We start from the raw sequence: 14,111 nt of genomic DNA, 5'->3' as shown, positions 1-14,111 counted from the left end.
TCGCGCATTCTATGGCGGGATGGGATCATCTGAAGAGCCCCAAACGACAGTGGTAACATATTTCAGTGGAAATGGCCCGTGATTTGATCCAAAATTCTGCATATTTGAAAGCAGTGCATTAAGATATTATTTTGCAGGGAAACTTAATTGTCCCCTATGGTTCCCAAGATGCTGTCTCAACGGTTGTAGGTATTACAGTTTGTGAAACTAAATGAGAAAGAGCTGGGGAGAAGGAACTTGTTTTTTATTGTGGGAGGGGGAAAGTTATTTAATCATTTCGAGTAGTTCAGCGAATAGAGGAGAACAAAAGAAAATTGAATGTAAATGCTTCATTGTTCTTACAGACGCACAGTTCTAAATAGTTAGGATCCCCAAATACCGAAATTACGACCAAAAATAATTTGAATTTTGTAGCCGAGTTGAATTGAGTGTTATGGGAGACAGCGTAAGCCCCATTTTGCAGGGTGGAAAAAGTTATTTCGGGGAAAGTTGGAATGTGATTTGCTGCTACTTATCTTCAAACCTTAAGAGCCATGTGCTGACATTTCTGCCTGGCAATGCAGTGTGGACCAAGTGGTTGGGATGAGGTAGATTTTAGAGCCAAATGGAGCCAAGTTCAGTCTCCACTGGCTCAGCTGTGTGGCTCTGGACAAATCCCTTAACCTCTCTGAGTGTTTCCGTCTTCATTTCTAAGCAGATAGATGGTAACAGTCCCTACACCACAGGGTCTCCACCAGCATCAAGGTTGAAAGTGCACTTGAAAGGCAGGTGTCCCAGGGCCTGGCAAACAATAGGAGGGAGGTGGCATGCGGGTCATGAAGACAAGTCATAAATGGTAGTGGCGATAGGGAGTGGCTGTTGCTTTCACTCCCCAAATCACGAACCCAGAACATAAGCTGTTTACCAGGATAACTTTCCCCATAGGGAAAACAAAAAGCATAGATATTTACAAGGGCTAAGCTCTAAAAGTAGTCCAAACAAGGCTGAGCCGTAGAAAATGCCAGATCTTGGATTCTTTTTCTTATTTTTCATTTTCCTTCTCTCATTTCATACCTCAGTGCACTGTCTTTATAGAGAATTATTCAGTTGTCTGATCTCTCTGTAGAAGAGTCCAGAAGAGCCAATGATACGAGGGTGAAGAGTCCCATGATTCCAGCCAGTGTAGTTTTCACTGAAAACCACAAGGAGTTTTCAGTGTGTGAGGCATCCAGTCTGGGTACATATTGATTTTCCTCTCGATTTTTTCTCTGTATTTATTTAGCTCCGGTTGAGGAATAGACCATTTTCAATAAAGGATCTTCATTCTCGTAACTAGGAAAATCCTGATCATGATTTTTAATTACTCTTTTTATTATGTGTTATGTTTTGTTGAAGCTCCAGATGGTTTATCCCTCATATGAACGTGTTCATAGCTGTATTTCCAACTTCTTGTAAAGAAAACCATTACCCAAATTTATATATGAATGACTTGGTAATTTGTGGAATAATAACTTGTAGCAAAGTCAATCTTCAGCAGAAAACTGGGTTGGATGCTCTGAATACCAAATGGCTTTCCTAGAGAGATCACTAGTGCGTGTGTGATTTAATTGCAGAGAGTATCCGTGGTGCCTTCTGGTGTAACTGACACATAAGAGCCGTCTCGTGATGCGTTTGTGTGAATATGTTGCACAGAATAATTAAACCCTTAAACCATATGTATACTCTTCAAAGAAATAATAGGAAAAAGTTGACATATCATCAATGAGTTTTTTATGTTCTAAATAATTGATGCCAAACTCTTAGCTTTCTTTTCCTTATTTCCCTCCTTAAAGCAGTTCTGAAATTGAGGACAAGTTGTCAGCGTTGGTCTTGAGGACCTGACAGCATTGAGAATTCTTGAAATGACAAGGGAGTGAATGTGACTGTCCCCTCCCCAGACCCCCTCCACGATCAGTGACCACAATTTGAAACCATGTTTTTTATTTTTAATTGATCCAGTTTGTTGGAACGCATTCTGTCCCAACTGGGTTGCTTTTCTATAATGATTCCGTGTTTGTCGTCTGTTTATTTATTAAGCGCTTCCTGTGTGCGAGGCATTCTGCTAGCTTAGGGGTGTAGCTTCTGCCCCTTAGCTCAACCCAGGGTGGGAGAAGACAAGACACCAAGAAACAAGGTAGAGCAGAAGGCAAGTCCTGTAACAGAGTCCTGGCACAGCACAGGGAAACATTAACGAAAGGAGGATGGAGAAAGGGATCCCAGAGGTGAAAATGAGTAGGTGTTTCTTTCTGCTCTCCTATGTTTGGGGGAATAAAATATTCATTTTAATGGAATCCATCTCAAACAATATAACTAAATTATATAATAGTGAACTTGGAGTGGGGTCATTTCAATATTGACTTAAAAGGGCAATTGGGGGGTGATTTTTTTTATTTCAAACACAAATCATTTCAGAGATGTAAGAAATTTTATCAGGAAAAATGTTATCTACATCATAGTGTTTTAAAACATTTTTTAATGTTTATTTGAGAGAGAGAGAGAGAGAGAGCAGGGGTGGGGCAGAGAGAGAGGGAGACACAGAATCCGAAGCAGGCTCCAGGCTCCAAGCTGTCAGCACAGAGCCCAACGCGGGGCTTGAACTCACAAACTGCGAGATCATGACCTGAGCCGAAGTTGGACGCTCAACCGACTGAGCCACCCAGGCGCCCCTACATCCTAGTGTTTTGACGTAAATCATAAATGATCATTTCTAGTCATATACACCCAAAGACTTTGCAATTAGAAATACAGTGCTCGGCTGGAAAGGATGAGATTCTTCCTATTGCCCTATAGACCTTTCTTCCTTCTTTAGGAAAGCCTGGATCACTGTCTACTTCCCTCTTATGACCGCTTTGCTGCATCCCGAAGGTTTTGGACTGTTGTGTTTTCATTTCTGTTGGCTTCCGTGTACTTTTTTATTCCCTCTTTGATTTCTTGGTTAACCCGTTCATTCTTGAGTACAGTGGTCTTTAATCTCCAAGTGTTTGTGGTCTTTCTAAATTTTTTTCCTGTGGTTGATTTCACGTTTCATAGCGTGGTCTGAAAATGTGCGCGGTGTGATATTGATCCTTTTGTACTTGTTGAGGGCTGATTTGCGACCTCGTATGTGATCAGTTCTGCAGTCAGGAAGAATGCGTATCCTGCTGCTTTAGGACGAAATGTTCTGAATAGATCTGTTAAGTCCCTCCGGTCTAGCGTGTCATTCAAAGCCATTGTTTCCTCAGTGATTTTCTGCTTGGATGACCTGCCCACTGCGGTAAGTGGGGGGTTAAAGTCTTCTTCTGTTATTGTGTTATTATCAGTGCCTATGTTTGTGATTTTTTGGTGTGTATATTCGGGTTCTGCCAAGTTGGGGACGTAAATGTTCTTATTCCCCCGTAAAGAAAGCATGTGCTGTCTGTTTCCATCTCTGTCTTCACCCCAAGCCACTTCCTTGACCTTAGACTCGTGGAGTCAGCTGCTTGCCGGACATCCAGGAGCATGTCTCTCAGGTACCCGGCACTCAACGTGGCCAAGGTGGAACTCACCATCTCCATTCCCTCCTGGATGAACCACCCATCTCGGGTGCCAACTGAGGTTCCTAATTCTGTCCCCCCCCCCCCCATCTGTATTTCCCATCCCAAAGGCTTATATCTTGGTCTGGCCGTTTGTCTGGACGCTCACACCGGCTTCCTCTAACTAGCCCTCCTGCCGCACTTGTTTCTTGCCCCCGAAGTCTTATCTACGTGGCCGTCAGAGCGGCCTTTGGCCCCAAAGCTTGTGTCTGCTCGGGTCACTGCCACATCTAATGGCTCCCATTACACGGAGTAAAGTCAGCAATGCTTGCAACTTGGTGGATTAGTCCCCGGCATGCCTCTCTGAGCCACGGTGCATCGCCCTGCTTCAAACTTTGCACCCACCACCTGGAACTCAGCAGGGCTTCACATTTCCGGTGCCCAGCCCCCACTAGTATGCTCTTCCTGTACACTCCATGCCTTTGAGAATGGAGGCACCCCTATCTGGAATGGTCTCTTCCTCATTCCTCTCCATCTCCTGCCTCACCACCCCTTCACACGTGACTTCTTCTTGCCCATGTTTCATAATCCATTTGGGTACCACCTCCCTCAGGCTGCCTTCTGGATTAGAAGCCTCTCCTTGAACTCCTGCAGTGTTCGGGCATCTCCGTATCATGGAGCTCTCATCACTCTTCGGGTCTGTCTTTCACCAGATGATGAGCCTGGGGGGTGTCTTATTCCCAGTGTCCAGCACAATAAATATTAAATGAGAGAATACCGAGGTGTCACTTACAATAGCCAAACATATGGAAAAGAGCAAAATCGACTCCCGGCGTTTCATTTTCTGGTGTAGGGAGGAACAGAACTCCTTGTTAGATCAGCTAATCTAATAAGCAGAGAAAAAGAATGTTCTCATGAAATTATGCATTCACCTTCTGTTTTCATTTGCTGACATAGAGCATCCATCTAATTGGATTTTTTCTCCTTGGGGAAATCTAAAGGAAATGGGTCCCTTGCTGTTCCATTTCCAATGTGGCCATTGTCCACCTCCGCTCTTTTCTCACGGGACCTTTGACTGCTAGCCCCTTTTAAATTAGACGCACGTCTGGGGCACCTGGGTGGCTCAGTCGGTTGAGCGTCCGACTTCGGCTCAGGTCATGATCTCGCGGTCTGTGAGTTCGAGCCCCACGTTGGGCTCTGTGCTGACAGCTTGGAGCCTGGAGCCTGCTTTGGATTCTGTGTCTCCCTCTCTCTCTGCCCCTTCCCCCCTCCTGCTCTGTCTCTCTCTCTCTCTCTGTCTCTCTCTCTGTCAAAAATAAATATACATAAAAAAAATAAAAATAAATCAGACACACGTCTGAGAAAGTCTCAAGTGAGCACATCCTCGGTTTCAGCCGTGGCTTCTCAACAAGTCGTGGTCCCTGGGAAGGACATGGGGCATGGGTTACCCAAGCTGAGAGGGGACAGTCCTAGACAAAAAGAATATGCCTACAGCATTTGCCCGAAATTCAGTCCTTCATCCATCCATCCATCCATCCACTCGTCCATCTGTTATTCCTCTTGTCCACAAGTTTACTGACTGTCCTCTACCAAAAGTTCATTGTCCAATTCCTGGCTTTCCTGGTGGATTTCCCATGTCCCCCATACATGAAGCAAGTCTCCTCCTTGGACATCCATCTAAACTAGCTTTCAGTTAGAAAGCCTTAAAGTATTATCTCTTTGTGGTATAAATTATATCTCTACGCTTTGTGTTACAAATTATATTTCTACAAATTCCTATGTGTGTTACTCCTCTTAGTATTAGGTTCATTCAAAATAAGGATCCCTGGGGCACCTGGGTGCCTCAGTCAGTTGAGCGTCTCAGGTCGTGATCTCAAAGTTCATGAGTTTGAGCCCTGCGTCCGGCTCTGCGCTGACAGCTCAGAGCCTGGAGTCCGCTTCGGATCCTGCGTGTCTGTCCCTCTCTCTGCCCCTCCCCCCACTTGCATTTTCTCATGAATAAATAAACATTAAAACATATAAGGATCCAGCACCTTTAAGCACAGAACTACTAAAGTGTTAACAAAATATAAGCAAAATAATAAAATTATGAATGAACAGTAAATAATATAAGTAATAACAATATAACTTGAATTGTGTTAAATCTTCTTCTCCTCTGTGATCTCGAAGCTGACCAAGCCCTCTCTCCCCAGGAGCACTGAGGCTGTTCCAGGCCCTTCCTCGTGTAGCCAGGGCTCCCACTCCTCCTCCCCACTCCCCTGCTCTGTGCGTCCTTCTGCCTGCTCCCCCCACCGCGTTGTGTCACCCCCTCTCTGCCCCATTTTCCTCCAGCCCCTCTACTTCCTCAAGTCCCTGCCTCATGATTTCACCTCCCATCTCCCTGCTTCCCTTTAGAACCACCATCTGGAAAGACACACTGACCATTTCTGTCCCCCTCCCCTCGGCCTCCCCTGCAGCTGCCCCCGTCAAGGCCGCCAGCCTCCCACACCTTCCTGCCTTGCCCTTGCCCTTGCCCATCCTGGCAGGGCGAACCTGGGTGAACCCGCCCAGAGGATCCTGGGAAAGGTCACAGGAGGGACACGTAGAGGATGGGGATTCGAGATCAAAAGCAACACGGAGGCTGGCCCCCTCCAGCATGATCCGTGTATTCCTGAGCAGAGGGAGGGGTGGGGCGGGGCGGGAGGATCCTGGTACCTTAATCAGTGAGTGTGAGAGATCATCTGTTTTATGTTTTGGCACAATCTTCTTCCACCCTCGCTGGTGAGGAGAGCACAAGTCAGACCTCCGTGAGGGTCTAACTGATTTAAGCCAGGCATTTCCGAAATATATTGAAGTCCATGTAAAACGGGGAAATTGCTTTCAGTTCTGGACTTGGCTGGGAGAGGAGCTAAAGAAATCGATTATGAGGAAAGTATTCCTCGCCTGTTACATCAATAACCTCCCACTTCCGTTTCAACTCTACCCATTTGTCAGCACCCCGGATGCAAATCCTAACTCAAGCCAACTGAAGCAAAGGAGAGGGGGCTATTGAGGAAGGGGAGAGGCACAGTGGGTCCCCAGCACATGTGGAAAGTCTCCCCCATTGTCCCCTTTGTCAGGGCTGAGTGGTGGCTGTGTCTGGGCAGCGTCCTCTAAAGCAAGGCACCAGGCTGAGGGAACCCCTGTGAGCATGTTCTTGGAGCTTTGAGAACAGAGAGGCAAGACTTCTTCCCTGGAAGCCCCAGCTCACAGCGTGCCATAGGGGAGAGTTGTGGTTGGCCAGCTGGGGTCCCTGTTTCATCTCTGGACTGGAGACGGGGCCGCCCCCAGCTGATGGTGTGAGGCTCATTCTCTGGAGGCTGGGGAGGGGGAGACAGCCACTGCCAGTCATTGCCACCCCCCCGCAAAGTCCAGTATTTACAGCAACTCTGGGACACCTGGGTGGTTCAGTTGGTTAAGCGTCTGACTCTTTTTTACTTGAGAGAGACAGAGTGTGTATGTGAGTTGGGGGTGGGGGGGGGGAGAACAGGGGCAGAGGGAGAGGGGGGGAGAGAGAGAGAGAGGGAGGGAGGGAGGGAGGGAGGGAGGGAGAGAATCTCAAGCAGGCTCCATGCTCAGTTCAGGGGCCCACCACGGGGCTCGATCCCACATCCCCGGGATCATGACCTGAGCCGAAATCAAACATCGGACGCTTGGCCAACTCAGCCACCCAGGTTCCCCGAGCATCTGACTCTTGATCTGGCTGAGGTCGTGATCTCACAGGTGTGAGAATGAGGCCCCCCTCGGGCTCCTCGCTCGGCGTGAAGCCTGCTGGTGATTCTCACTCTCTCTCTCTCTCCCTCTCTCCCTCTGCCCCTCCCCCATGCCCCTGCCCACTCTCCTTCTCTCCCTCAAAATAAATAACTAAATGTCATTAAATTGAGTTTAAAAAATAATAATAAAATAAAATAAAGTCAACGACACGTTGCCCAGAGTCCGTGTAGGACTCTTTCCCCTCTGACACCAGCTTGGCTCCCCAGATTTCACAGCTCAGATCTCCTGGCCTCGCCATCGTCTACCCAGAATTCCCTTCTGCTCCCACCTTGCTCTGTCCGGCCAGCTGTTGTTCCATCTGCAGGCTTCCTGTGTGAGGTTCTCCTTCCACAGCATTCCATTACCCCATTCCATTCACCCACTTTCCTCCCCTCCCGCACCACTGCTTTGAACAGTTTGCTGTTGTCCCAAACGCTTCTTTGACATGTTAATATTGACACCGGAGGGTGTCCCCGCAGGGGTGATATCCTGGATCCAGAATTATTGTCCCAACAGGTGGCTTCGCCCCTGCTTCTAGATGGCGGGGGCCTTTGTGACTGCCAGGCAGGTAACTCTCCCAGCTTGCAAATCGGCATGTGCCGTCCGTAGAAGAGCGTGTGCCTGTGTGTGTGTCCCCACGTGGGGGCCTGGGTCCCTGGGCGCACACGCCTGGAGTGTGCTAGAAGAAGGAGGTGAGGGGGGATGGGTGAGGGCTCCACGTGTACCGTGGGAGCTGTTGTTCAAGGCCCACGTGTCTGAGTCCTGCCTGTCTGGGTCTCCTCCTGACTGCTTCCCGAATAGGTGGAAGGTCCTTTGGGAGCCTCACGGGGTCACCTGTCACATAAGGGCGGGTCAGCTGCTGGCTGCCTTGTTCGCAACATATCCGTATGCTTCTCCACTCATCCTTTTATCTCGTTTGTCTTTCTTTTTCCACAGAGGCCTCATCGCTAACAGCTTCACAGAAACCCATTATCTGCTGGATGGCACCGATGTCTCCCTCACTCGAAATTACACGGTAAGTCTGGCGGCAAGGCCACCACAACACCACGCACGCCGTCACGTCTGTGCTTAAACTTTGTAGCTGTTTCATCCTCAGTGAAGCCACATGCCCAGAGGCTTCACTTAGGGACCACAAGGCACCTATGCATCACTTAGGCCGTAGGCATTCCGTTATAACTCCAGGAGAACTTGGCCTTGGCCAGCTTTGTGCGAGGATCATCCTTGGAGATGTGGCCGACCTCGAAACCACCTTCCAACCACTAGGGGATGCTCGGTTGGGCAAATCCTTTCTAGAAAACCTAGCCACGTTTCAAGATGGCTTGGAAAGCAATTGTCCCTGGGCTGAATTTAGCTGTGTTATACTTTAAGTCCCTTAAAAACAATTCGAAGTAAAACTGACTCTGCTTAACCTATAAACGTATCCTGCCTATTATAAATGTAACCTACCTATTATAGGCGTGTCCACCAGAAATAAATGTATAAGCCATTTATCTATATGAATGATAAATCCACCATAAACACTTACGATCCTATATTATGGTGGTTACCATCATATGACATTTATCACTTTTAGCTTTCCCGGTATTCGAAGTTTTATGTGTATCTTGGAAAAGATGCTAATTTTATTTGTTCCTTTAACAAGTGTTTGCTGTGTTTTCTGTGTGCTCAGCCCGCGTGAACATGGGCATTTAAAAAGAGTTGCTGCCCTCTGAGGACTAGGAAAGCTAGTTGTTTTTTTTTTTTTTTTCCAAAAAGCTGTGGATATTTGTTTTAACAAGAATTAGCTTAGAGGAAGGCTTTACATTTGCAGTTGAAGTGTCGTCAAGCAGCCGTCGTCGACCTGCCAGGTTTCCCCCTTTCTCTATCACTTGTGTGCATGTGGCACTTACAAACTGATGCCTTCAGACCCCCAGCAATTTGGTAGAATGACCCGACACTGACCTTCCAGCCTGCAGAAAGCACATAGGAGTCCTGGATATAATATAACCATGTATGAACTTGTGTTACTACCTCGTCAAGTTTAGAGGAGAGTCCAAGAAATCCCCAAGAGGCAAAGACAAAGAAGGGGTAGAGTATAGGCTCAGAGCAGTAAACTGGTGAGTTGGGGTCATGGGACCTCAAAGGGCTACTCAGGTCCCGAGAGAGGGACTGGTGCTTGGGACCGGGGACAAGAGAAGTGGGTGTCTACAACTGAGAGGTTTTGCAAAAGCTGGGCCCCCAGGAAGTGGCTTCCTCTGTGGGAAAGAACAAGAATGTCTAGTCTGGAGAAGGGACAACAGAGAGAACTGTCTCAGGGTATCCTGGATTGAAGAAATAGTTCATAAGAAAAAGAGAATTGAGAGCCCAGCTAGCCTTATAAGCGTATGTTTGCAGTGGAGTCGACTGGTGTTTATATGTCTGACGCCTACATAGAAATGCAATTCCCGGTCAATACGTTAACATCCAAACTGGTCCCAAATCAGTAATCCTGGATCCCCTGGGCCCAAGCTGAAGCCAAGCCAAAATAGTAGAAATAGAGATATGTCTACAGCTGCGATCACATGAGATGCCCATGCCAAAAACAAAGAATAATAAAAATATTAGCAATGAGCCCCAAACCAAAATTGCAAAACACACAGTGAGAAAAGCCACGGTGAGTGAGCGTCAGTGGACAAGGGGAACAAGAGAATCAGCACCTCAGGGAATGCAAGACAATACAAAAATCAGGGGAATTTGTAAATATTTTAAAGAGAACAGAATAGGCCTGATAGAAATTCCAGAGTCAAAATACAGAAAGAAAGAAAGAAAGAAAGAAAGAAAGAAAGAAAGAAAGAAAGAAAGAAAGAAAGAAAGAAAGAAAGAAAATGGGAAAGAAGTAATGTTTAAACGGTGTGATGAGAATGTTCTGGAACTGGAGAAAGATATGCACCCCAAGTAGGAAGAACAAAAAGCAGACTCACTCCAGGATGGCTTGTAGTACAACGGCAGACCCCTAAAGATGAAATCGTAACACCACCTGAGAGAAAAGAGACACTTGGGCAAAATGACAATTGCACCGACAACAGACTTCTCGTTAGCAACTACAAAATTAGAATTCAGAGAGCCACGGGAAAATTACAAAAATCATAGGAAAATACATTTGCACACAAAGAAAGAGAATGTGCTGCTCTCAGATTCTCACCAGGAGTATCTACCAAGGAAAAACTAACAAAGAATATTGCAGTAAGAAAGAAATAGAACACAAGAGCCAAGGATAGGCCGTTAGAGGCAATAGGAAACAAAGCCACTGCATGTGAGTAAATCTAAGTAAGCTATTTAAGATAATAATTACAACAATAATGACTAAATTTGGATGTTTTAAGACAAGATGAGCAAACATTTAAAACAGTTTAAGAATTTGTATTGTGCTGGCGAATAATAGAGACACTGATTAACTTGAGATTTTGATAAATATGTATCTTGCTAATTTAAGTATAACCGCTAAAAGAATAGGAAAGCAGAATGTATAATTCCAAACAATAGATGGTCACAAAAATAGTATATCAGCTCAGTGGAGGGCAGGAAAGAAGGAAAAGGATTTGAAAGGCAGAGTAAATATAAAACACAAAATAATTAGCTAAAAATGAGTCAACATATTACTCTAATTATATGTAAATAGACTGAATCTGTTTGTTAAAGTAAAAACAGATTATCTGCTTAGAACTTAAAATGAAATCCAGCTACATAATTTTTACAAGATTCACACTCAAAATACAACATGGTTCTGAAAGGAATGGAAAATATATAGTAGACAGATATTAACCCAAAGAAAGCTACTGTCGTAGTATTAACATCAGGCAACCTAGATCATAAGGCCAAAAAAAGACATTATTATGGATAAAGGGACTGATTGCTTAACGATAAAAGGAGCAATTCGAAAGGATGGAAAAATACTTGTGAAACTACACATACCAATAAAATAGCCTCAAAACATGTGAAGCAATAATCAAAACAGTTACAATAAACTGACAAATTCACAACCAGAGAGGGAGATTTAAATATACCTCTCTCAGAAATGAAGATTTTAATAGATGAGCAGAAACTAATGAGAAGGAAGGCCAAAAGGATGGAGAGAATTATTTAGGCCAAAAGGTGGTTCTTTGAAAATATTAATAAAACGAACAAAACCTAAATCTAATCAAGAAGAAAGAAGAATTCCCAAGCAACGGTATTAACACAAGGATAGATGTCACTATTGCCGTACAGAGATTCTGAGAATCACAAGAATGTTATCGACAATACTAACCATTTCTTAAAAATGTAAATTCTGGGGGTGCCTGGGCGGCTCAGTCAGTTGAGCATCTGACTCTTGATTTCAGCTGAGGTCTTGATCCCAGGGTTGTGGGATCAAGCCCCACATTGGGCTCCGCGCTGAACATAGGGACTGCTTGGGATTTTCTCCCCGTCTCCCTTTTTCTCTCTCCCCTGCCCGCTGGCCCTCTAAAAGAGAAAAATGATTTTTAAATCTTCCCACCCCCCAAAATAATATCAAGCCCAAATATTTTCTCAGGTAACTTTTACCAAACCTATAAAGAAGAAATAGTTACTAAGAATTAAAAAAAAAAAATTTAAGGGAAAAGAGAGTAACTACGAAAATCAGAAAAAGAACATCCACAACATGAATATTATAGACTAGCTTCAATTATGAACATAGTGGCAAAAATCCTAAGTAAAATATTTACAAATCATGTCCAGCACATATTTTTGAAAATACTTTATGACCAAATGGTACTTATCCGAGAAATGCAAAGATAGTTCAATATCAGTATATCTAATAATACAGTTTTATGTATTATTATCTTTAGATGAAAAATATTATTATGTTTGATATTATTTCTTCAAATATAGTCCATGGTATTTATTATGTAGATTATAAGAGCTCTCGTGGGTGGGGAATGTTTCTTGTATCTCCTTTCTAACCCCGTAGAGCTTCACACGTCATCTTACATAGACTAGACTTTCCAAAAACGATTCATTCATTCATGTATTCATTCACCCAGCAAACATTTATTAGCCACCTTCTGTGTGCAGAAACTGTTAGGATATGAGGATATAGGTTGAATAAAACATATTCTTCGGCATATAAATTCTACTCAAAAGGTAGGATGTTTACAAGATGTGAAAATACTTATGCTTTAATATAATTGCTACCATAGGAGGTATGTACAAAATACCACTGGAGCCTCGGCAAGGCCATGGTTAGTTTTAACTCGTTGGAAACCATTTCACTAAAGAAATGATATCTAACTCTCTAAGAACGAGTATAGAAGAGAAAGGTTGGGTGAAACCCTTTGGTACTAAAGAGGTTTGACTCTATCTTACTGAAAATTGGAAGCTATGGGAAGTTTTCATACAGGGGAATGGCATTGTTCGGTTCTGTGCTTTAGAAAGGCTCTCTGATGGCAGAATGGAAGAAAGATTGGCAGAGTTACTGGCAGGCCGAAGGCAAGAAAGTCTGTTAGGGGCCCAAGGTGGTTGATGAAGGTTTCGCCGACAGATGGATGGAGCTGGTTCGAGGCAAGAAAGCTTGAAGAGGCAAGATCCGGTGACAGTGAACAAGGGAGGTGCCACCAGGGCTTGGTTCCTTCTGCTTGGGCTCTCCACTGGACCATGTATTTTCTCTGGCACCATTAAGGAGCACTTGTTGGCTTGGGAAGGCATAGGGGACAATGAGGATGGGTTTGTCCCTGTTGAGTTGGTCGTGGGACAGCCAAGTAAAGGTGTTCATGAATCTGGAGTCCAGGAGAAAGCTGGAGGTCAAAAATGAAGAAGGCCTGAGGATTGACCTCAGATATAAGTAATAATCAGTGCCGTAACTTCACACTTGACTTTCTCTTTTTTTCTCTCTCTTTTTTCTCCTAGGATGCTCTCATTTAAAATATGCTTTTGTAGTTATCTCTGAGGCAATCCCCACAGTGTAATTGCTGTTCCAGATAGAAGCAGGAAGAAGAGAGCTTAGAAATACCGTGGCAATAGGCTTGAGTTCTCCACACATCCGTCATGTATGAGGGCGAGCGGTACTCAGCTAACATGGACACACCCAGAGCGTGTGAGATGTGCTTCCAACATCATTTTACCAGTTTGGTGGTTTTAGTTTCAATCTCTTCCTAATTTTCCTATTCTTGGGCAGTTTTTTGCCCTTTCTTCTCATTTGAGAAGGCAAATATGCTATGAGAGAAGGAGAGATACAGGACTAGGTAAACAAGGGCCTGACAGGGGCGCCTGGGTGGCTCAGTCGGTTAAGCGTCCGACCTTGGCTCAGATCATCATCTTGCGCTTTGTGAGTTCGAGCCCCGCATCGGGCTCTGTGCTGACAGCTCAGAGCCTGGAGCCTGCTTTGGGTCCTGTATCTCCTTCTCTCTCTGTCCCTCCCCCACTTGTGATCTGTTTCTCTCTGTCTCTTAAAAATAAATAAACATTAAAAAACAACAACAAGAACAAGGGCCTGACAGCTGCCGGGTTGGTTAGGGACTCGGAGGGTGGGAGCAGAAGGCTTGGAATGTAGGCATTTTAGAGACTAGCTGGATGGTGGTGTATCAGAATGCTAACAGTAGTCGTCTCTCTAGGGGGAAAGTGCATTTTTCTGTTTTCTGTGACTGTTGTGTGTATATGGGGGAGGGATTGTATTTTTCTTTCTTCTCATTTGTCTACAAGGTCACTGTATAGATGGGCAAATGTCTGCCCCATCCCTCTACCCACCCCTCACTCCTCTGCATGGAAGTGTCCTTTTTTATTATTATTTTGAGAAAGAGAAAGGGTGGGAGGGAGAGGGTCTTAGGGAGAGGAGCAGAGAGAGAATCCCAAGCAGGCTCT

At 44.9% G+C, this 14,111-nt stretch overlaps 1 protein-coding gene across 2 annotated transcripts in view; it reads left to right on the top strand.

Moving 5' to 3' along the window:
• The window catches only part of ADAM12 (ADAM metallopeptidase domain 12), a 341,670-nt gene that overhangs the window by 202,380 nt on the left and 125,179 nt on the right, over window positions 1-14,111 (top strand). For both annotated transcript variants that reach the window (XM_053207586.1, XM_027063359.2), the window contains exon 4: window positions 8,217-8,295. In XM_053207586.1, the coding sequence (XP_053063561.1) occupies window positions 8,217-8,295 (79 nt within the window). The remainder of the gene's footprint in view (window positions 1-8,216; window positions 8,296-14,111) is intronic.

Source organism: Acinonyx jubatus, chromosome D2 (genome assembly GCF_027475565.1).
Source record: "Acinonyx jubatus isolate Ajub_Pintada_27869175 chromosome D2, VMU_Ajub_asm_v1.0, whole genome shotgun sequence".
NCBI classification, from domain to species: Eukaryota; Metazoa; Chordata; class Mammalia; order Carnivora; family Felidae; genus Acinonyx; species Acinonyx jubatus.
The sequence above is the reverse complement of the archived record's forward strand: the minus strand, read 5'-3'. Positions and strand labels throughout refer to the sequence as shown.